General features: G+C 39.5%; 1 protein-coding gene across 1 annotated transcript in view; it reads left to right on the forward strand.

Moving 5' to 3' along the window:
• The first annotated feature begins 360 nt into the window (after positions 1 to 360).
• The window catches only part of MYO10 (myosin X), a 261,628-nt gene continuing 236,753 nt past the window's right edge, over positions 361 to 25,235 (forward strand). Inside the window, exon 1 of the mRNA XM_027868901.1 lies at positions 361 to 750. Coding sequence (XP_027724702.1) covers positions 730 to 750 — 21 coding nt within the window. The 5' untranslated portion in view covers positions 361 to 729. The remainder of the gene's footprint in view (positions 751 to 25,235) is intronic.

Consider the following 25,235-nt stretch of genomic DNA (forward strand, 5'->3'; position numbering starts at 1 on the left):
GGATCGCTCGCGCCGGCTGGGTCGGAATTCCGAAGCAGCGCGGGGCCAGGATTGGCCGAGCGCTGGCTCCTGGCGAGGCGGGGGCGGGGTCTCTGGTCCCCTGGGGCTCCCGAGTGAGGCAGCGGAGCCGCGAGCGGGGTGGCCCGGACTCGCGCTGGGCTTTGGCTGTGTCGGGGAGAGGGTGCGGGGGGCGCGTCCCGGGAGCCGCGGAAGGACGTGCTGGGGCAGAAAGCCTCTTGCACGGCCCCGGGAGATCGCAGCCGTGCTTCTTTGTGGCAGGACCTTCGCCCCGCCGCGCCTCTGCCGGCGTGAGGGTGAGTGTGTGAGTGAGTGTGAGTGTGCTGGCGTGCGCGCCCGCCCGGGAGCCGGAGGCTCTCAGCTCCCCCCTCGTCCTTGGAGAAGAATGTGCCACCAGCTGCTCTCCCTCTGCGAGCACTTTACTCAGAACTGAGGAAATTCGAGAAAGAGACAAAGGCTCCCGTTGGACCGAGCGAGTTTAAGACACTTGGATAAAACAATCGGGGAAAAAAAAGCAGCCACCCACCCCCGAAAGGTGAGAAAGAAGGGAAGGGAAGGGAAGAAGGGCAGGAAGAGATGGCAGCGTGCAAGCCGCCCGAGCCCTGAAGAGCCCCGAAGAGCCCGTCCGCAGCGCCCGGGGAGCTTGACACACATGCTTGACCCAGACCTTTCCCTCTGCTGACTTCCGCGGTTGGGCTGTCCGGTTAAACAATGGATAACTTCTTGAGTGAGGTGAGTAGTTAGGGTTCTGGGGTTCGCTGGCGGGGTTGGGAGGGGAGACGGGGAGGGCTCGTTTTGGATTGCTCGGTCTCTTCGCTTCTCCTCCCCCGCACCCCGAGTCCGCGCTGGGCTGCTTTTGTTAAAAACCTGGAGCCAAAGGGTCGCGGGGGCTCCCGAGTTAAGTCTCGCTGCCACTCCGCGAAGTTGGGGCTCCCGGCCGGGCAGGATCGCTTTTCTGGGACCACTTGTTGAGCTGGGTGAATAATTCTTTCCATATCCCGCTTGAAATACACTGTTAGGGTTTCTCTTTAACCCATGAGGGAGAAACTTTAGAAGAAAAAAAAGGAAAAAAGAAAAAGTTAAAGTTGTATGAAATGAGTTCCCCAGGGAGGAGGCTCTCGATGAGCAAATGTTGGCAGCTTTTGCATTGTCTCCTCTTCCCACTTTTCTCCAGGATGTGCAGAAGGTGAGTTTCCTTTTGTGTAGACTGTTTGCTCATGATTGTGTCACAGGCTGTATGTAAACTCTTAGGTAAGTCAAAGGGCTGTGGGGCCACTGAATGTGATTGTGAGCTAAGGACCAGGAAAAAGCAGTTAGATATGCAAGATTGCCTTTCTGCAGAAAGTCCACTAAAATGTGAAACAAGGACATGGCCAAATGCTTGATTTCTCATAGAAGGGCTCTGGTATTTCCTTTGAAAAACTTCTTGGCTTCCTGTGAGAGGGGTTCACTGCTTACTGCAGGGGTTCAAATACTTACAAGGCAGGCCAGGGTAATAAAGTAAAAGAAATAGGGGAAAGGATTTAATTTACTCTTTTTCTTACTCCCTGCCAGAGTTTTTGGTATTTAAGATTTGTTATCCTCCAAGTGTTTCTCTTTTTAGGGTTTGGAGCAATTACAGATGATATCAAAAGATTTTTCTTTAAACTGAAAATTTTGTTGAAAGTTGTGAATGTTTGGCTCGAAAAAATTCATTTATGAGAGTTGTAAAGATGAGCAACAAATTTAGAAAAGGCCCTGTTAATAATGATTAAACAAGCTTCTTTCTTGATACCAGGACAACATACTTTTTTAAAAAAAATATACAAAATTTATTTTAAAACCATCTCTCTCATCAAACGGAATTAGCTTGGTTTCTAGAAATGGATTTATTCCTCTAGTCTGATTTAATTCTTCTGTATTTCCCAGATTTCAGGTTTGAAATGACCCAGAGTTAAGCATGACTTGAGTCAGTTTAATGTGGTTTTCCATTAAGTCCAAGGGAGAGTTGATGAAACTTGGGTAGTTCCCCACAGACTCATCAATGGAATGGTTTTGCAATGAAATGTATGCTGTACCCTTTTAATAAGTTACTTAATTTAACTGGATGTAACATTATGTCTTCAAACCATTCTGTTCTCAGGATGTATATTTATCCCATTTGTGGAAAATAGCATTTTTAATGGCCAAAGTAAGAAATGGAACCATATGTACAGGTGCCTTGAGAAGCACAATTAAATTAACTCTAAATACTGACTTTCCTTTTTCTCTTTTGAGTGACATTATTAGACAAATGCTTTCCCAGGTTCATATCATTTATTTCCGTGCCCACAGGAAGAAAGCAAAGAGGATCTTTTTTGTTGTTCTTTCAAGAATTCTGGGTTGTTTTAACAATACAGGTTTAGCATTCACTGGACGCAAGTGGCCTTGACAGCGTAGTTCATTTACTTTCATCTGTAAGAAAGTTAATGTCCTGCCCCTAGTGCATTTAGGGGAGAATGGCAGGATAACCTACTGGAACTGAATGGTTACTGACCTTCCTATTGGGTTTTCTAGGTAGAAAAATTACTTTAACTTGATCCTAAGCAAAACATAATGAAAAGGTAACAGCATTTTCTTTCACTTGATAGTCCTGTGACAATAGGGACCATTTTTTTTTTCCATATGCACTCAACCTCAAGTGCAGTGCCATGAAGTAGTATGGTCCTATTGGATAGGGGGGTTTGACTTGAAGTAGAAAAGACCAGAGTTCAAATTCCATCTCTGACACTTACTAGTTGTATGTAAATCACTTAACTTACCTGGGCCTTGGGTCCCTCATCTGTGAAACAAGAATAATACCACCTGTGGCACCCACCTGGTAGCCTTATTGTAAAGGCTCAAATGAGATAACCTATTTAAAGCGCTTCACAATCTTTAAAAGTCTTTTAGGTAGAGTTGATAACTCTATTATGTTATCATAGTGGCACATATCTGGAGTGAAGTTTCAAGGAATCATTGCATCTTAATAACTGACATCCTTTATAAAATGCTTTAAGATTTCCATATGGTTTTATCATGTCAGTTAATTTGACCCTCATAATGTAGCTGTGAGGGAGATACTATAGGTATTATCCTTACTTGACAGATGAGGAAACTAAGTAATGCTCAGAGAGAGGTGAGTTGTCCAGCTTCACAAGGCAAGATTTGCTTTTTCCACTACAAATGGCTGTCCTTTCATTTAGATCAGTTTGAAGGCCATTGAATGATACAGGGTCTAGTGCAAAGAACTTTGAACTGGCAATCAGGAGAAACCTGAGTTCAATAACTCTGTGTCCATGGGAGAGTCACAACTTTCCTGACCCTATTTCCTCATCTGGGAAATCTCAATGATAATAGGACCCTCTAAACAGGATCCATGTGAGGCTCCAATGCTATAATGTCTGTAATGTCCTTTGCAAACCTTCAAGTGCTAAGCAAGAGAGTCAGCTGTTATTGTTGAATCCTTGCATTTTTACAGGAAACTGGCCCAGAGAGTTTTATGTGATTTGGTAAAGGTCAGTTTACAAAGTGCTCTTCTCTCAGCAGTCCTGTAAAGATAGCAATAAGTGTGCACTGTTATACCTTTCATTGAACAATTGAATAATCAAAAAAAGTGCTTGGATATCACCTAGCCATGGACTCATAAACTCTAAAGGGTCTTAGACATAATCTAGTCCAAACCCCTCATTTTACAGAAGAAGAAACTGAGGCCCAGAGAGATTAAGTGACTTGTGCATAGTTGAAGAGCTAGTTGGCAGAATAAAACCCAGGTCACCTCAACTTCCAATTTCTATTTCTCATGAGTAACAGTGCCTTTCTTTTCATCCTTAAACTTGTAGTGTATTTGAATCTTTTGTATTATCCATGTGATTCGTATTACCACTTGGCCCTTATTTTATATCCAAAGTTCCACCAATAAGAATAACTGGTTTCCTTTTCTGCTTAGAGCGGCAAACACGTAAGTCTTATGTCGAGGAATTGAAGCGTGATAAATTAGAAGTGTATTAGGTTGTCAGAGGTCTCTTAGCAAAATCTTGCTAATGTCTTGTTTTGAGAATTTATTATAATAGAGTATCCATCATATGAAATATGATAAGAGTAGAAAAGATTTGTAATATTCTGTTACACCGAAAGCAGGGGAAAAGGATTTAAGTAAAGTATTTCTAGGTAGGGCTTGATTTTTTTTTTATTTTACTTTTTTTAAAGACATTCTGTGGTGTTCTTGTAGGGGGCCTTCTCTTAGGCAGCTTCTCTCAAGGTAAATTTTAAGATAATAACTTGATGAATGATTGTCAACTTGAAGCTAGCGTTGAAAGATACTAAAATTTCTTTTAGCATTTATTACTTTTATAAGTGCCTCGATAACGAGAAAATGGAAACTAATTGTGACTAGCATATGTTTTGTTATGTGCCAGAGTATACACATTAAGCAATAGCCTAATTGTATTAATTTCTGTGTGCATTACAGGCCCTATATTCTTGTCTATACTTGCCTGCTTTAAATAACACCTAGGATCTTATCATTGACTGGCAAGAACTTGTGCCAGTCATCTGACAGCTATTGACTTCAAAATGTATTTCAGCACTGGAAAAAAAAAAACAACAACAACAAACCAACCCTAATTGGGTAAAACTCCCCCATCAAGTTTTAGTTTCGTCACTACTTTCATTAGTTTTTTATAGCCTAACTATAATACATTGTGCCTGCATTTCACCAGAGCCTGTTTTTTCAGCGTTTCAGGTAAGTGGTTAAAAGTTTGCTTCAGGCAGAAACTTAAATTTAGAGCCCTAAAGTAATTTTAAAAAAAAGTTGAATGCTACCCACCCTCCCAAGTACCTAGGAATCTAAAATATCAGCAAAAATACTTTTTGTGGGTTTAAAATCAAATAAAAATTAATAAACTAAGGTCTAGACTTTGAGTTAACAGAAAATTTGCTAAAAAAATTAAGCCAAAAATATAGCTAACTTAAGCATCACAAACTTAATTCTTCAGTTTTCTTCTTTCTGTAAGGCTGGTTAATGAGATATTCTGAAGAATGTTTTTTGTTGTTCAGGTCATAGGTGTAAGGTACATCAGAGGTGTCAGGCTGGCTTGAACTAGATTAAAATATAATTGCGAAATGTTTAATGAAATAAAAATCATTGTTGTGATTGTTGTTTAGTCATGTTTGACTCTTTGTGACCCTGTCACAACATACCAGTATTGTCCATGAGGTTTTCTTGCAAAGATACTGGAGTGGTTTGTCTTTTCTTTCTCTACTGTATTTAAAGCAAACAAAGGGTAAGGGACTTAGCCAGGTTTACACAGCTAGTGAGTGTTTGAGGCTGGATTTGAACTGAGGTTTTCCTTACTCCAGGCCCAGTGCTCTAGCCACCAGCTGCCTCAAAAAATATCATACCACATAGCTAATGTTAATATGTGGTTTTCTAAGTCAATGTGCAACTAGTAGGGATCATTTCTGTGTGAGTGTGATACTGCTGATGTACATAAAGGCTATTAAGGTTTCAGGGTATAAAATTCTAATGGAAAAGAATTATCAATACATATTTATCAGATAGTATGGTTTACAAGCTGCTTTTCTGTGATTTAAAAGTTTTTAGGATTGAAAACTGAGATATTAGATGAAAACACTTAGAACTCAACTTGAAGAGGTGTGATTGATTCCGAGTTTTATTCCTCTTTTGTGTTGTTTATAATAACATCTTGCACTTGAAATTTGTTTCTCTAATATTTATTTTTTTCCACTGCAGACGCATTTTATAGCATCATTTGTGACATTCTATCATAGTTTTTCTTCTTTTTAGAGAATAAAAGGTTTGAAGCATTTGTTTTGTTGTTTTCCAAGACAGTAGTCTGCAGTTACACAAGAAAGGAAAAATGTAGGAAATGCATCTTTTATATATCCTGGGGCAATTCTTTTAATAGCTGTCAAATAGGAAACAACATCTGGGCCATCAGTGGAAGACTTCCAAGTGAGTAAAGAGAATATATGTCCATTTGTTCTTCGCTCACAGTATGGTACCTTACTATTATTTTTTTTCTGTATACCAGAAGAGGTCTAAGTCTTTTGTCAAATACTCTCTCTTGGCTCTGTCACATAGCTTGCCTACCTCTAGCAAAAATAAAATGCTGACTGATGTCAACAGGACCATTGTGTCCCAGCATCTTGGCTATTTCACTAAAGTGGTGGAATAGGTGTGGATAAAGTGTTTTTGCTTTTGTTTTAAAGTCTGCAGTATTTTAAACTAGCATGACCTTTAAGAACTGGGACATTTAACACATCCTCTGCTTATGTGATTATTAGAATATACAGTACCCCTATTCTTTAAACATTTGATAGAAGGGGTTATAAAATGGGACTTAGCTTTTTGTATAATCATTTCATATTATTGGAAGAAGTTAAAAAGATGAAATAAGTGGAACTCATGGCAAGCTTAATTTATTTTCTTTCAAGCTGTTTCTTAGAGCTCTGGAGGCCTAAACTGTTTTGTGCTATAGAGAGGAGGCAATTCTCATTTCTGCTGAAGATCTTGTTTGTTTTTAAACCAAGAGTAGAACTAAAGATGAATTAAAAGTTTTGGTATACACTTAAGTGCAGCATCATGTGCCTCTGCATTTACTTATATCTGACAGCATTTACCATCAGTGTCTAAAGAAACGTATCAGTACTTGAAATGTTAGTGTCCTATCCAGTCTCTTGCACATAGCTAGTAGATGAATCTTCCCAAAACTCTGCTCTCTGATGCCCCCAGACTCTCCATGATTTCCTCATCCACTTGTAAGAATTAAATCCACAGTCCTCAGCCTGGCATTCAAGCAACACTCAGATCAGATCGCCAACCAGCTTTTCAGCCTTATCTCTTACTGTGGATCATTTCTCTCTTGAACTCTGTATTCCATCTTCTTCGACTCATCCTCCCCAGTAACTTCAACATTAATGCTCACATTTGTCCCAGTCTCCTGCGTTCACAGTAGTCTTGTTATCTTTACATTTTTTCACCTCTTGTAGCCAGTCAGCATTCAGATCTTGTGGGGTTCTAATATCTCTTGCAAGACCCCCACTAACAACTATCTAGTCTAGAATCTTCCTAATGAGTCTTTTCCCCTCCATTGTTTTCCCTTACTTTCAATTCATCCTTTATACTGTTGCTATACTTATCTTACACATAGAACTAGTCAAATCATTCCTTTTAAAAAGCGGCTTTTCTCAATTGTGTACTGAGTTCAAACTCCTTTATCCAGTGTTCAAGGCCCTCCATGATCTGATGGCACCCTACTTTCCCCAATTTAGCCATGTTCTTTTTCATATACTCTGTGCTTAGCCACCCTGGATTAGTCTCCTTTCTCCTCTCTTCTGTTCCCATATTAGAAGGCAGGGCCTTTATCTCCTCAAGCCTAGCACAGTGCTGTACATATACTAGGCAGTAATAATTGCTTTTTGGGTCTGAATTCTAATTCTGTCTTTGTAGTTCAATTCCTTTGGTTAGAGAGGTTGAGGGAGAATATTTAAGGCCTAGTGACACAAGGTTTGGGCACAGGCACAGAAAAACATGGAAACTTCATGAGGGATACTGAGTGAGTCCCCTCTGGATGGAGAGGCTGGCGTGGTGCTTCCTTTACCCTGTTTCTTTGCGTTTACTGGCTCCTACTTATCTATATGCTCAAGTCTCTCCTATCCTCAAAAGCCTCTTGAACTTAAAGTCCAGCTGCCCCGCATAACAATAGCAAATTTCCTTGACTGTGTTACCACCTTATTTCTTATCATCAAAGTTCTCAAAAAAGTAGTGGGTACTTAATGCCTTTACTTCTCACCCCTTCCTTTTCAGTCTGTTTTTCAGTCCTCCTCATTAAAACTGCTCTTTTCAAAATTATCTTTGCCTGATTGCCAAATGCAGTGTTTATTCCCAGTCCTTATTCTCCTTGATCTCTTTACCCTTAGTGAAGGTCAGATCTGGTATCAGTCAGGACAAGGTATTTGTGCTTTCTAGGCAAATTGTACCCTCTGTGCAATGGAGCACCTCACCTGGAGTCAGGAAGGCCCGAGCTTTCTAGCTGTGTGACCCTGGGCAAAGTCACTTGACCCTGTTTGCCTCAATTTCCTAATCTATCAAATGAGCTAGAAATGGAAGTGGCAGGCCATTCCAGTGTCTCTGCCAAGAAAACTCCAAATGGGGTCGTGAAGAGTCGGACACACCTGAAATGACTGAACTGTTTTTAATAATGGCACTTAGTGTCTGCAGCAACCTTTGCGTCTTCTCTGTAACACATGCAGCTTGCCTCCTTTTGTTTCCATCATAGAACACTTCTCTGGGATTTCTACCCTTTTTTACAACCAAACAAAACAGTTTTCTTCCCTCTCTCATTCTTCTGATTCTTCCTCCCTGGCTCCAAATGTAACTTTCTTTAAGGTTTTGTGTAGTTTCTGAAAGTTACTGGGTTAGACTGTATTCTCTCTATTCATTCTCTCTCCTGGCAATTATTTAGCAGTAAACAATAATCCTGCTAAGCACCAGGAATTATGCTGGCCCTGGGATAGATGTACAAAAATAAGAGACAGCTCCTGTCCTCAAATGGGGGAATGCAATCTATAAACAGGTAAGTCTGTATGATAGTTTGAGAATGGAGGAACCACACAGCTTCAGTGACTCACCTCTTTCTCCTGACTCCCAAATTTGTCTCCCCCCACCCCAGCTTCCTGAATTGTAGACTTGCATTTCTTCCTGGCTATTGGACATCCCTACCTGGATATCTCAGTGGAACCTCAAATTCAGCATGTCTGAATCCACTCTTCCTCCTGGCTTCTATCTTTTTGATTGTTGGCCACCATCCTTCCTATCACCCAGGCAAGAAGCCTCATTAATTTTTGACATTTCCCTTTTCCTTCACATTCAATCAGTTACTATATCCTGTTAATTCTATCTTGGCAAGTTTTCCCCCACCCTTCCCTTCCTTGCTGTTTTCCTCAAATCAGTTCTAATTTTCAGGCTGTAATTATTCTATCCCACCTTAAAATGTTGCAGTAGCTTCCTGACTTGTTTTCTTTATAATGTCTCCTTTCCGATCTACCCTATATCCTGCTGCCAGATTTATTTCCTAAAGCAGAGTTCTGATGAATTGGCTCCCCATTACCCAAAGTAGAAAGTTCAGATTCCCTAAGTTGTTGGTCCTGGCCATCCCTTCATGCTCAATTTAGGGTTGTAGGCTCTCAGATCTAAGCTGGAAGGAACCTCAGAAGCTTTCTGGTCCAACCCCTTAATTTTACAGATGAGGAGAAGAAGGCCTAGGGATGTAGAGTGTGTTGTCCAAGTTAATGTAGGTGGTAAATGTCAGAGACAATTTAAACTGAGGTTCTCTTCTTTCGAGCCAGTATACTTTTTACTTCTTTGTAAGCAGGCCTCCCTTTGCTGTGGTTCCAACGCTCTTTCCAACTTTGTCATCATACTTTTCTCCTTCACATATCCTGTGCTCCAGCTAGACTGAACTATTTGGATTTCTGGAACTGGCCCTGAATTTTCCTGTTTCAATGACTCCAATCCCTCTTTTCATCTCTACCTATTAAAATTCTTCCTGTTTCAAGACTCAGTTTGGACACCACTCCTTTATTAAAGATATTCCTGGCCCTAGACAAAGTTCGAAAATTACACTCCCCTGTGGGAGCTCACTGGAAGTTTGAGCTTTTACTATGTAACCCATGCAACTTGACTTTGTACAACATAAATACCAATGTACATTTTAAATAAGTAATGTGAAAAATTATTTCTTTTATCCCTCCTGCACTCCCCTACCCCACAGTTGTATCCCCAGGTAGTAGCCTAACTTATCTATCTCTAGTCCCATCTCTGAGGAAGGTTTCTTTAATTTCCCCAATGGCAAGTGACTTTTCTTTTTCTTTTCTTTCATGTTGGTTATATGAATCAATGAATTCCTTTTTCCCCTTCACTCCGACTTCCTTTCGTTTCCCTGCTCAACTTTCCTCTTAGCCTCTCTCTACATCAAGACCCAGCTCAAGGCAAACTTCCATTTAAGAGTAGTAGGATCTTAGTGTTATAGTGAGGCAGCTGGTGTCGAAGTGGATAGAATGCTAGGCCTGGAATCAGGAACTCCTGAGTTTAAATCCAGCCTCTTGACAGTTACTAGCTAGGGCAAGTCATTTCATCTCCATTTGTCTCAGTTTCCTCAAATGTAAAATGAGGTTAATAATAACACCTACATCCCAGAGTTGTTGAGAGAATCAAAAGAGATAATTTAGCACAGTGCCTGGCATATAGTAGGTGCTGTATAAATGCCTATTTCTTCTTTCCTAGTTCAACTCCACACTGAGTAGAGACCCTTTCAACAGTGTAGTCATATAGTCTCCAGTTAAAGACCTCCATTGATGTGGCACTTGCAAGGCAAGAGCTGTTTATCACCCATGTCGTCATGAACACTGGGCTTCTCTGGGTGCAGTCGAGTTTAGTGTTAGCTTTTTTGGCTGCCATGTCTTACTGTTGAGCAATACTGAGCAGGTGTTTATAGGACCTTCCTTGCTGCCCCACAGTTATCTAATCACGACTCCTCCATCCTGTATTTATGAAAGTCATTTTTTGAACCTTAGTGTAGACCTTGAAATTTAATTTGAGGTTAAATGTTATTAGATACAACCTTTTGTTGCAGCTCATATAGATGGCTTCCATCTGGCATCATGCTGCTTGTTAACAAGAGTCTATCACGAGTTAGCTTAAGTTGCTGTATAGTCTGAGAAATGATAAGGTATCTATAAACTTTTTTACCATCCCTACATATTATATCATTAAAAATTCACTCCTCTTCATAAGCAGTTTGATGAAGGGAGACAAAACAAGCTCATGTTGTGAGTTTTTTGTTTTTTGTTATATATTATTTTTTATTATATATGTTAAAATATATTTCTATTTATTTCATTAAATATTTCCCAGTTACACGTAAAAAAATTTTAACATTAATTTTTAAAAATGTTGTGTTCCAAGTTCTCTCCTTTCCTCCCCTTGTCCACCATTTGAGAAGGCAAGCAATATGATATTGAGTACACTGGTTTCTGTAAGTGATTTTAGGCCCAACTCAAAATGAACCTTTTTGGTCTCTACTTAGAGAGAGTTTCACTTACTTGTGTACCTTTCATTTCCCTCCAGGTACGATGTAAGCTCCTTAAGGACAGAGACTGTTTCAGTTTTTTGTCTTTTTAACTTCAATCTCCAAACACAGTGTCTTGCATTCAATATTTTTAACAAATGTTTATTGAATTAAATTTCCATTCTGGGATACTGAAGAATTGATGATTTCATCAAAGTAAATAACCCTTTTTAGCAATTCTTCTATAATTTAGTAGATTAAATCCTAGGAAATCATGCAAGGTACACAAAGAGGTTAAGAGACTCATCCAAGGTGGCACAAATAAGTGTCAGAGTCATGTTTTGAACCTCTGTCTCAGTCTGGACTCAAAGGCCAGGGCTCTTTCCATTAACAGATCTTTCAATAGAGAAGACTGAACAGTCATTCTTTTTATATTGTCATGTTTGTGGTCAATGAAATAAAGGGATTCTGGTGTACTGAAAATATAATCCATCACCTCTGCTTACTGGCAGAGTGTTTGGGTACATATTATCTGTTTGAAGGAAAACAAGCTTGGGAGGTTACTTCGTGCAGCAGTGATCTATTTAAAAGTTTTCTCTAGAGTGATCTGAGTCTACCATTAATATATCTCTTAAGTGGAGAAGGAATTAGATTTCTCATTCTGGCGTAGGTGTAGGAAGTTTTATAGCTTCATGGGTGCTTGAAGTAGGTCAGTTATCAAGTACTTATTTTGTATATGGGTAGTATTCTAGTTAAATCTGAAGCTTTTATAAAATACATGTTACATTTCTTGTGGCACTCTTAAATTAGTTTACACCAAAACATTTATGATTCTTTCCTTCAGTACAGTTCCATTGCAACAGAGACAATACTGATTTTGAGCAGATATATCTATGCTACTTAAATAATTTTACTTTTGATTTTGGGTTAGAATTTTTGGGAAACATTTTGCCTAGCTAAATAGGCTTAAAACGTAAAGCTTACCATTTTGCTGTGAGCAGAGATGCAAGACAATTCCACTGTTAAGCGTAAGCCGCTGATGCGCACACATACTCCTCAATTCTATAGAGCATGTCATTCCCATGACTAGTGCCCTTTGGAGACTGAAATCACACAAGGGGATCCCTCTTTGCCCTTGCCAAGGGAAGCATATGTCGTGGGAATTGTTTCAATGGATTTATTTTCTAATCCTTCATTCCATTGCATTTTGTTGCCTTCATGGTACCATGTGTGAACTGGAAAGGCAGCCAGGTCCCAGAATGGGTGGTTTTGTTGAACATGATGATGATGATGATAAGTTTTTTTAACTTGGAGAATTTCTTTTTTCTCTCCTAGGAATTATCTGAGTTCAGAATTCAAGGTGAAGTAGATTAATTTATCACCTTTCAACCTATCCCTTAAGGTTAATGATGATCTAACTCATCCCAACCTGGGGTCCATGAACTTGTAAAAAAAAATTTTTTCTTCATAACTATATTTCAATATAATTAGTTTCCTTTGTAATCTTATGTTTTTTATTTTATACATTTAAAAACATTATTCTGAAAAGGGGCTCATAGGCTTTACTGGATTCCCCAAAAGAATCCATGGCACAAGAACTTCAGAACCATAGATCCAGTTTATAGAAACTTTTTTGTAATGGGGGTGGTTTATTAACCTGTAAGTGCCAATTTTCTAACATTGAGCCCTTAACTTCTTTAGTCACTTAGATTTTTACTTTTCTGTCATTTGCCCTAATAGCCCTATTAAGCAAACCATTATCTCTCACATATTTGGTAAACTATGCCTAAATTGCTGTTATTTCCCTCCTCAGTCAGTTCTTTAGACCCAATAGGCTGAGCTCCAAGCTTTTCCTCATACGCCCTATTTTCTTGATCTATGATTATTTCTGGGATTCTTTTTTTGTGCCTTCAAAAAAATATGCAACATCTTTAAAATATGTTACTCCAAGCTGGACATACTTACTCATCTGATTTAACTCCAGTATAAGGAGATAAGCCTATGAATATACATTTCTTGTAGAACTCTTCACATTTAGGCAATCTGTTTTGCAATGCTGTTCCATGATTGACTCATGTTGGCCACAGGCTAAGTGTTTCCAGTTGTTTTCTTTCTTACTGTTTTCTACATGAATTTTGTTGTTTTTGTTCTGACATCATTCTTCCTAATGATAACCATTTAGTTTTCCTAACCTACTGTGTACCTGGCACTTAGTTAGGTATCTTACAGATGGTTGTTGAATTAAATCACGTTTTTTTTCCAAGTAGATACAATTTGATTTAAAACATTGCATTTAGAATTTGGTTCCTTTTCTGTTCATTTGGAGTCTATTAGCACATGCTTCATTTCATCATCAGAGGAATTTGTCAAGGAATGAGGCTTATTTGGAAACAGTAGCATGGGGACACTTTTGAAGGATTTCTTGGGACATTGGACACAATTAGCTTTTTTGATGGCTGCTGTCACCCCCATTGGCTCATTGAGTCATTGAGTTTGCTGTCCACTGATTCAGACGTTGCTATGATGGTGTATGATGCTTCTTTTTTAAGGAATTAATTTCCGTTTTGAAAAGTTTCACTGTGTTCTAATATACTCCATCCACCTCTTTTTACAAATGTAAGAAAAGAAGCAGAAAGTTAACTTTCTGACCCTGGCCTATTACCTCTTAGAAACAAGAAGGATAAAAAAAAAAGCAACTGACCAGCTTTTATGTTAACTTGCACAGTTTCATCTAACAGGGAAGAATACTAATGGGAGGGAAATAAAGAAGGTTAGGGGAAAAAAAAAGTTTTTCAAACATTTATTACAAGTACTCAGTCAATCAGCAAGCATTTATTAAATTCCTTGTGTGTTCCGTGGTGCTGGGGACCTGCTCCTAAGGGACTTGTATGCTACTGAGGGAGACAATTCTCTCCCCTGCTCCCCTCCCCCTCCACTTTCTTCCTGTTGCTTTCCCTCTTCTCTTCTGGGTTTTCCTGTCTCACCCAGGCTGTAAGTGAAGCAACCACTCCTGGCCTAATCCCACTGCTGAATGGTACTTTTGCCTTGGGCTGGTTTGCGTCTCCATGGGCACCTTGCTCTTCCCTACCCCGCTTGTTTCTGGAGGCTTATTGTATTGATGCTGGACTTACTGCTGACACCTGACCAGTTTTAGCTCCGCTGAAAGTGATTTGCCAGGCTCAGCCTCCCCAGTCTCAGGGATCATAGATATGTGCCATAATGCTTGGCTCATTTGAACCTTTGCGCATCCCTGTGGATAGATGCCGCCTGTATGATTATCACCATTTCACAGATAAGAAAACTAAAGCTAAGAGAGTCAGGCACAACTAGTAAGTGTCAGAGAGGGCATTTGAACTCTCATTCCTAATTCCAAATCAAACCACGTCCCAGTGCCAAAGATGGGGTGTTTGTAACTCCAGTGCAGGCTCATCAGTCATGATACTGCCAGGTCTCAGGTGTTTTCTCTCAGTCTCACAGTCGTAATTGCCACCTGCTCCTCAGCTAAACTTGCTGGGCCCTGGTTGGGGGGAGGCACTGAGAGTTCTCACAACAACAACAATGTCCTGACTGCTTAGTCTTGCCAGTAGAGATTGAACTACTCCTATTATTGAGCTGCTGCCCCAGAAGCACTCATTCCCCTTCTCTTAACTCCTCAACTCTTTCTTTGCTTGGTGCGTTAGCCCTGCCTTTTTTTGTAGCAAAATCCTTGCTAAGGGTCCTTCCAAATCATGTGAAACCACAGGCCCTGTCCTTTTCCTTTGATCAAAACTGTCTTGGTTTTGTTTTTATACATAGGTTAAATATTTCTTCTTATGAATATTTTCAGACCATACAGCTTACTTTATAGGATTTTCTTTTCAGTCCTTCCCTTCTGTAAATTCTATAAGGTAGCTATATGAACCTACTTTCTGCAGAAACAGAGACTTGTCACTTGTTCCATATAAAATAGATGAAAAGTCTGTCTAAACTAGGCTCTGAAAAAAATCAGCTTTGCAGGAAGAGTTCAGACTTGGCTTAGGAAGTGATAGTCACAGCTTTTGGTATTCCTTTGTATGGCTCTTGTGGTCAGTGCTGTTTTACCAAATAGTCATTGAGTGTATTTTAAGCACCTACTATGTGCCTGGCACTGTCCTAAGTACTAGGGATACAAAAGAAAGGCAAAAGACAAGTAAGCACCTTCTCTAGCAAGGGCTAGTCTATCTATGGATTCTAGTTCCATGTTAGTGCGTTAATTTCTTTAAACAAGCTTAATCTTCTGTTAGCCATGCGTATAGACAAAAACAGAATGTAAACTGAGGCATTTAATGTAAATATAGGCTTGCTTTTCCTTCTCATTAAGTTTGTGATTGAATTAGTAAACTGGGGGTAAATACACCACTGCCTTATTTATATTTAGTGTAATTCAGACAGATTTTCATTATTAGGTGATGTGTTGGACGCTGAGTTTCCTGAGCTGATAGAGGCAGGAACCTGAAAGTTCTTTCTAAGGATAAGTCCAGAAGTAGTGGGTTGGTTGTTCATAGCCGTGGTTGTGGGAGAAAATTCAAAGTTCTCAGCCAAAGGGCAGGAGTCATCATGTGAAATCCAGATTGGAGGTATGAGTGGTGTGTGTAAAGATGTGGTCTTAGAATTATAAATTTAGATCCAAAAGTGACTTCAGAGGCCATCTTAGGTCATCCCTCTTATTTTACGGAGGAGGAAACTGAGGCCCAGGGAGATTAAATTACTTGGGTTTTAGATTATAGATCTAGAGCTAGAAGAGATCTCAAGAGACCATCTCTTTTTCCTCTCATTTTATAGGAGACTGAGGCCTGGGTAAGTTAGGTGACATGTCCATAGATCACAAAGATAGGTTTTGAACAGAGGTCTTCTAACTTCAGAACTAGTGCTTTGGCAACTGTGTCATGCTGTCTCCCTGACTCAGGTGGAAGGGCCTGGTACTTGGAGAGTGAAGTTGTGCTTGGGATTGTTATTATTTGTTGTTGTTCAGTTGTTTTCAGTCATGTCCGACTCTTCATAACTCCATTTAGGGTTTTCTTGACAGACACTGGAGTGATTTACCACTTCCTTCTCCAGTTGATTTTACAGATGAGGAAACTGAGGGAAACAGGGATAAGTGACTTGCCCAGGGTCGCACAGCTGGTAAGTATCTGAGGCCAGATTTTAACTTAGAAAGATGGGTCTTCCTGGCTCCAGGCCTTGTACTCTATCCGCTGTACCACCTAGAGTTTGATAGATGCTTGTTTTTTTCTGGGCACATCTGTCTTTATGGTTGGAATCCTAAGATTATCCAGCCTTCTGGCTTGCTGTGAGTGACCTTCTGGGTCATTCTTTTGATCCTTGGTGCTATGATGGTAGGGAAAGGACTGCTCACTTGGGTCCTAGAAGCTCTTCAAAGTAGACAGGCCCAAAATTTTTAAGAATGAAGTTCTGGTCAGCATAAGATAAAGTAAATTCTGATTCTTATTTTTTAGCTTCTTAAAACTATCGAAGTTTTTTTTTGAGGTTTCTTAAAATGTTATGTGTATTTTTAAGTACCAAAGTTTAAATTGATATAGGTTGCTCTGGAACCTTTAGCAAAGAAACTTCTTTCTTCTTATGAACATCATGGAGTTCAGTTTACTGTCTTTTAAGTACTGAAGCCATGTTCATTCTGACTTCTCCCAGAAAAGGCCCAGTGTGGTTTTTCCATAAAAGATTTAAAAGTTGGCATTTCCTGTTGCTTTTCAAAGTGTATACCAGAAGAAAATCTGATGAAGTGAGCTCTTTGTTATAAAACTATGAGAGCCAGATTCTGCCATACAATATTAAATAGTCCATTTTGAAGAATAAACAAGTCAAGCGCTCTTTGCATATGTTGCGAAGGGCAATTTGTGCAACTGTCTTTTCATGATAGGTATTATTTTCCAGCATTTTACCATGAAAAGTTAAAACAGATGAGTGAACAGTTCTGCTGAGGGCAGGAGAGAGGAATGGAAATGTTTTCTCTGCTGCATAAGAGCCAGGTTCTGATCTCAGATGTGTGGTATGTGGCATCGTGAAAATATACTTCTCAATTTGACACCTTTCTTCAAAAGAATACTATTGGGCCCAAAGCACAATCACAAAGTTAGCTTCTTCATCCTGTTATTCTCTTTGTGATACAGCTAAGTTGTGATGTTGCTGAAGTCACATGTTATATCAGTGATGGAGCCAGGAATAAAACTGAGGTTGTTCTGGTATTAGGTCCACAAAAAATTAAAGTGCCTTCAAGTTCTCCTTAAATAATTTTGGCTGTTTTCTATTTACAAATTCCAGAGTGAAGGTGAGATCTCAGTGTTATAGATTAGGATGTATCTGTATGAAAATACTTTAAGCATCATGATTTTGTTGGTAGTGGGTACTCCTTCCGCTGTTGCAGATTGTAAACATCTTGGTAGGTGGTTTTCATGAGTAATTGTGACCAAAAAATATCATCTGTACATAAATTGATAATAAGCTCTCAAAATTTAGCTTCTCTAGTCCTGAGACGAGACATATTTAGTTTCTTACCAGTCCCACATACCATGTCTTTCCAGCTTGATAGAACTGGACAGAGCTTATCAGGAACTTAGGTTTACCCCAGATCACGGTGAGACATCAGAGTAGGACTTTGGTGCTTAGATATGAAAAAGTGAAAAGGCTGATTAGTGACGTCTTTCTAGAATAATTATTGATTTTTGTAGGGATATGCTCTGTTTAATCCCCAATGTCTATTACGAAGAACTTGTTGAAGGAAGAAAGATGGATAGAATATTCTTATCATCCTAATATCACATCATAGTTTAGAACCTGTATCATCTTATCACTATAAAGTATCTTATAAGAAACTTATTGTAGTTTGAGTATACCTTTATCCAGAGGGATTATTTGTTAAAGGAAAGAAATAAGGCCAGAATTCAGAATTTAAGATAAAGTGGTTTTTATTGAAAAGACATTGATGAACACTGGATTCTAACACTTAGCATAGTGCCTGGCACATAGTAGGCATTTAATAAGTGTTTATTGATTGATTAATTCTTGGCTCATTCAAAATGTGTCTTGGCATAGCCATTTCATTTTTTGGCATGCCCAAGCCTAAACCCATTTTAGGGTGAGTTTTTTTTTCCATATTTCTTTTTTTTATTATTATTAATTTATTTTGAGTTATCAACAATCACTTCCATAAGCTTTTGAGTTTTAAATTTTTCTCCCCTGCCTTCCCTACCTCCCTTCTCAAGAGGTCACACACTAGGCTATACACATACATTCCTATTAAACACATTTTCACATTAGTCATGTTGTAAGGAAGAATTAGAACCACAGGAGGAACCACAAGAAAGAGGAAACAAAACAAAACAGAAGAAAAAAAAAGAGCAAACAGAATGCTTCGATCTGCATTCAAACTCCATAGTTCTTTCTTTGCATGTGGGTAGCATTTTCCATCATGAGACTTTGGAGATGTCTTAGATCCTTGGTGGAGTGTGTTTTTTAAAAAAAACCAAACTATTTTAAAGATATGGTCAGATCCACGCTGGGGAGGGTAAAAATTAGAGCCCAAAATCATAAGATGTAGAGGTTGAAGGGACCTTGGAGGTCATCATGTCCAGCCCCTCTTTTTGCATATGAAGAAACTGAGTCTGGCAAGTTTCTGAGGCAAAATTTTAGCTCAAGACTTCTGGCTACAAAGCCAGCATCCACCTGTCTGCATTCCTGGACTTCAGTGGACACTTAGTTGAACCTATACCTGAAAAGAATATTCTGATCTACAGTGCATTTAACAGGTAATTATCTAGCCTGTGATTGAAGGCCTATGATGAGGAGGAATCCACCATCTCTAAGATAGCTTATTTCATCGTTGGATAGTTCTGACTGTTAGCAATGTTTCCACTGTTCCTTAACTAGTTCATCATCTAACCAGGCTTCACACATCTTCTTTTTGTGAAGTTGATTTTAAAAAAATTAAAGTGATTTAAAAAAGTTTTCTAATGCTTTTCATTTTTACATCGTAGTTGTTTCTAAATTATATCTCCCTGGCATTGAATCCTCACTTGTAGGGTATAACATGCTATTAAACAACTTACAGTGATGATGTCAGGCACTGTATGCATAGTTCCCCACTTTTTCTCTGAGGGGATGCAGATATGTTTCAGTTTATGTTTTCTGGGACTAAGTTTGGTCATTACAGCTATTAGAGTCTAGTTTCCTTTTTCTTATGTAGTGTATTAATAACAGTATATTGCTTTCTTAATTCTGTTTAGCTGTTCTGCTCTAACCTCAGTGCTAACCTCTAATCTCACATGTCCAACCACCTTTTCATACAGCTCAAACTGGATGCCCAGTAGACATCTTAAAGTCAACATATCCAAAACGGAATTCATTATCTTTCTCCCTAAACCTTCTTCTCCCCCCCAACTTTTCTTTTCCTGTAAAGGACAACACTATTCCCCCAACCCCTCAGGTTTGCAGCTCACGTTCCTCCTGACTCCAAGTATAGCACACTTTATCTTACAATGTGTTGTAGCTCTATACTTATAGAGAAAAACAAAACAAAAACAGATGGAAGCCAAAGAAATGGCGATAGTTTCACTGGGGCAAAGATTAGAAGCTTTCCTTTAATCAGAAAAACAAGTCTATACCCACTGTGTGGAATTTCTGGCACTTAGTTACTAATAAACAAAACTTCCCTTACAGTTTTACTTTTATTTTCCTAAACTGCAAAGGTGGTAGAATTCCTACTTGAGGAGAGAGTTCAAACAATATTAAATTAAATTTTAGCGCTAGGAGTATTATTGTAGAGTGCAAGGGTCACATTTGAGTGCCCCAATTAAGTTTTATTGACTTTTAAAAGCCATTGTCAATCCTGTTACTCAACTCCAGACTTCCACCAGCTGATCTTACTTGAATTTTGGTAAATAAAAAAATTGTTTGTTTTGAAAATTTTGCTTGCTTTCTGAGAAGTGTTTGTCACCTGTCAAGGCAAGCGTGCTTATCTGCCTAGTAATAAATTCTAGTGGACACACAGATGAGTTTATTCAGCTTTCCTTTCTGTTATCACATGCTTTCTTACATATGAGAATGGCAAGAAATCTCACATATGGCGTAGTGATAAAATGTATGAGAAGTCATTTTAGAAATTCCCCTAACATGCTTGTGAAATTTCTAAGGAGATACTTTTCAAAGTGAATTTTTATACAACAAATTTTGTTTAGGTGATGTTATTCAGTAGCTCATGCTGATTAAACCTTCTCTTTGCCATAACTAGGTCCTAAGTGATATAGATTCTGTAGGATTTAGAGAAGTTTCTAATGTAGTCCTCTCCAATAAAGAAATCTTTCCTGACGTGTGGGACATCATGGCTGTCACTATGGATAAGGATAAGGATCCTTGATCAAAGATCAAGGAGTTAGCATTCACTTTTTTTTTTTTTTTCAATTAGAGAAAGACTTGTTGCTAACAAGTAAAGGGTTCTTGCTGTCACCATGTTTTTTCTGGAGTGAATTGCTGTCTTTGTTGCTGATGTGTGTTTGAAGTGGTCCTGCCATGTGTGTCTGGCATTGTGCTGTATTCAGGTGAATACAGAGACACAGGTGAAGTTTCCCCTGGCCACAAAGAAGCTACACAATATGTACAAAATAAATATGAAGTAATTTGGGGAGGAGGGAATTAACATGTATGATGTACCATGTAGGTGGTGCATGAGCCAAGCCTTTAAGGAAATTCAAGGTTCTCTGAGCAGAGGTGAAGAGGGGAGTGTATTCTAGACACTGGGACAGCCTGTGCAAAGGCGTGGAACCTAGAGGAATAATGTAGGCCAGTTTGATCAGAATGAGGAGTGTGGAAAGGGGAAGCAGTGTGAAATTAGCTTGGGAAAGTAGGCAGGAACCACACTGCCAAGGTCTTTAAATGCCAGACAGAGAACTTGTGTTTTATTCTGGACTCAACAGGGAGCTTCTTGATCGTAGTCATACCTGTGCTTTGGCAATGTCAGTTTTGTAACAGTGTGGAGGATAAACTGGAGATGATTTGGTACAAGGAGGCCAGTTAGGAAGTGATTGCAGGGGTCCAGGAAAGAAGTGGTGATGGACTGAACTAGGTTGGTAGTTGTGCCGGTGGAGAGGAGATGGATAGGAGAGACTGTGAAAATAGAATCAAGACTTGGCAACTGATTGTGCAGATGGATGAGGGACTTTTTTCATTCTCTAACTATGGACATTACTTATCAAAGGTAGCAAAGACATAGAGAACAGGCCAAACTTGGTCAAGTTATAATAGAAAACATCATTTCTTTTTATGAGAAGGAATGAGAAGAAATGAAGTCTACATCAAGTTCTCTGTGTAGTTATACTGTTTGTTAGTATTGTTTTGGCTGTCCTAGTCAGTATACAAAATTCAGATCTTATTGACTGAAAATATGGGGTACGTCCTCCTTAAAACATGAAAATGAAATATTGGTATGTGCATCTACACATCTAAAGCCTTGGCATTTCTCTCCTTCCCCCTCAGTTTTGATGAATAAGCCCAGGTTTCTTTCTCTTATAATTTGCCCCTAGGGGGCAGGTTGCTTTGTGGTCAGGGCAGAAATTCAGAGGTATGAACAATTTGATTTGGTGACGCTAAAGGAACACCTGAGTACGGTTCACCTCTTTAGTGTCTCACCAAAGTTTCAGAATAGAAAGGCAGTAAGTGCTGTTGTTTGAGGGTGTTAGAGTGAGGGTTCTTTTGGTAGAAGAGTTGGATTAGTTGGATTAATTGACTGATGAGGCCCCTTCTCACATTTTGTGCTTCTGGGATATATTAAACAGTAAGGTGGATTGAGCACTGGACTTAGATTGAGTAAGATCCGAGTTCAGGTTCTGCCTCAGACACTGTATTAGCTGTCTAGCCCTGGGCAAGTCAACGTAAACTCTTTCAGCCTTAGTCTCTTTATCTGTAAAATGAAGAGAATGATTGCATCTACCTCCCAGGATTGTTGTGAGGATTAAATGAACTAAAAAGTGCTTTGTAAACTTCAAAGCACTATATCAATGTTAGCAACGATTATTGTTTTTGAGGGCAGAGACTATGTTTCCGGATTTAATATAGTATTTCAGAAATGCTTGTTGAATTGAAAGGGTCCATATGAAAACATTTACTTGGTCGAAGACAAGGGTCAAACAAGACAGTATCATTGCTGCAGCATTTTTGTAGGTGTTTTTTTCAGTCACATATTTGGCCCCCAAGAAGATTCCTGTGTAAAGTGAGGTGAATCTGCTAAATGGAGAAGCTTGTGAAACTCAGCTGACATAGAGCCAGAACAAGGTCACTCGACTGTCTGCATTATCTACCTGTGGACCGTCAGCAACTAAAGTATGTTTTGGCCTGGGCATCAGTGTTCAGATAATTATCATTGGCTTTATTGAGGGATCTTAGCAGCCGATACTTTAAACCAAATAGAACAATATCTCTGATCAATAAACAGCTTTCACTGAGCATTTTTTAGTTTTTATTGATGATGAGAGAACAGTGAGTAATTTGAATGTTTCTCACATCTCAGAAGCCAGCTCATAAAAAAAGATAATATTTGGCAGTGACTCAATAGTGCCAACACAGCCTTTGGTTATCAGGGAAAACTGGAATTGAGAGAGTGTGATCTCTCAATTAAAGTTCAAAAGTAAACGTATGGTTATTAACGTACACCAGGCAATCCGATATTTCCCTTCTCCTTCACAGTGCAATGTTATTGACCGACGGAGAGAACTCAGAATACCGTGGATGTACAATGACTGTACTTAGAGGAAAGGTGTTCTTAATCTGGGATGAACTTGGTAGCTATATTTTAATATAATTGGTTTCTTTGTAATTCTATGTATTTTATTTTATGCATTTAAAAACATTATTCTGAGAAGGAGTCCTTAGGCTTCCTCAGACTTCCAAGGGGGTCTATAACACAAAAAACTGAGAATCCCTGCTGTAGGAGATCCTTCAGACCCATTTCTGAAGCAGCTTCTAATTCTTTTATCCATATGCAGGTTCACGTCTTAAATATCATAGCAGTATAGACTCTCAGCTATTCAGTGGTTGACTTTATTTTCCGAGCTTAATCACCATATATGCCCAAAAGTGGTGTCAAAGCATCCCAAAGGTATTCTCTTGGTTAATATTCCAAACTGTGGGAGTGATGTCCAGGACTACTTTAATTACCAGAGAATTTTGCTTTCAGGAACTCAACATTTATGGATGGAAATTTTATGAAAACAAAAGAGAAAATAGGCATACACACACACACATATGTATACACACATACATATATTGAATTAACAGTGCTATGCAAAACAACTGGTATTTTATACAGTACTTTAGAGGTTTCAAAGTGCTGACCTTGCATTCCCTGGACGCCAGTGTCAGAAATGGTTCCTCTCTGTTAGGGTATTCCTCATGTAGACCATATGGAAAAGAGAGTTTCAGATTAGCCTTGTCTCTGACACTACCAGCTTGCGCTTGTTGGATTTGCTGGCATGTGTGAGTGGCAGGGCAAGCCACAGAGAACATAGGACAGATGGGAAGATGTCGTGATGGGTAGGCCCTGGTGACTCGGTAGATGGATGAAAGGGATTTGAAGCATGTCTTGGGCTGGCTAGAAGATAGGGAAGAGACAGTCTTGTCTGATGACTTAGACTGAGGCCCCTGGATGAGCATGCGCGCGCGCACACGCACACACACACACACACACACACACACACACACACACACACACACGGGGAAGATAGAGGCAGATCAAAAGCACCAGTAGTAGTTGGGTCAGTCCAGCCTAGTGGTCTTGTCACAGCACTATGGTGTAGAAGCAGTTCAGACTCCGTGACTTGGTTGGTTGTAATTGGGGATGTTAATCAATCAGCTCCAGATCCATCCCGTTGTCTCTTCTGCTGTGTGGGTGAGTAACACCATTCTTCTAAGTCGCCCTGCCATCCCCATGTCACTTCGTGCTGGCACCAGCAGCTTAGGTCAGAATTCTTCTTTCAGTACTGCTCTTGAAACAGCCGACATGTGGTTTCCCCAAAGGTTGCTGTGGCTTCAAGGACGCAAGCTTAGATTCACTGGCACTGTCTACATTCTGGCAGTGTGCCTGAAGTTCAGATAAGCCATTGATACCATAGATGACACTATCATGAGCATTACACTTGTGCCTTATGATGCACTGCTGGCTAATTTATGAAAATGAAGACTGAATTGCTCTTCCTGTGCACATGTTTTGGGCATTTATGGTCAAATCGAAATAAGAAACTAACCTTGGTTTATGAATAGAAAGATCATTAGATAACGAAGGGATGAGAGAGGGAAAAGAGGAAGGTCTGGAAATCTCCCATCCTTTAAAAGTCAGACAGGAACTACTGCTTTCTGCCACTCATACATTGCAGGTTTTGCAAAGCACTTTATAAATGTTATCTCACTTGATCCTTACAATAATCCTGTAAGGTATCCCCATTGGACAGATGAAGAAACTGAGGTGCAGAATGGTTAAATGATTTGCCCAGGGTCATACTCGTGACCTCGTAAGTGTCTGAGGCAAGATTTGAACTCAGGTCTTTCTTACTCCAAATTCAACTCTCTTCCCTGTGCCTCCTAGCTTCATCTTTTAGCAAGTTGCTAACACCTCAGATCCAGTCCTGGCTCTGATGTTTTACCTCCTGTGTCACCTGTCAGTCTCATCCTTGATAAATAAGGAGGTTGAGAGTAGCTATAGTCCTTTCCTACTCTAAATTCTCTGATTCAGTGATTTGGTCTCTTGCTTTGCTCCCTGTGCCTTCATCCTGCAGCTTTCCTGGTACCTGATTTTTGCCCTGGACCTTTTTTTCCACCCAAATTTTCTCTGTTCTAGCCCTCATTACCTTTTTGTATGGCCCAATTCTGACTTGACTTTCTGTTCTTAACTTGCTCAAGAGCCTGTTCTTACCTCTTTCTTACCTCTTGTCCCTGAATTTGTCCCTAATTTTGTTTTAACAAACTGTTCATTATAACAACCTGTTTTAACAACCATCGGAACCTTGCTTTAGGTCTAAGCCCACTTTTTCTGTGTTGCCACCTTTGCTTTAGATCTCTTAGTCCTGGCTTCTGGCTCTGTAATCCATGACTGTCTGTTGTCAGTAGTCT

The sequence above is a fragment of the Vombatus ursinus genome, unplaced genomic scaffold (assembly GCF_900497805.2).
Source record: "Vombatus ursinus unplaced genomic scaffold, bare-nosed wombat genome assembly UNPS02014791.1, whole genome shotgun sequence".
Classification (NCBI taxonomy): Eukaryota; Metazoa; Chordata; class Mammalia; order Diprotodontia; family Vombatidae; genus Vombatus; species Vombatus ursinus.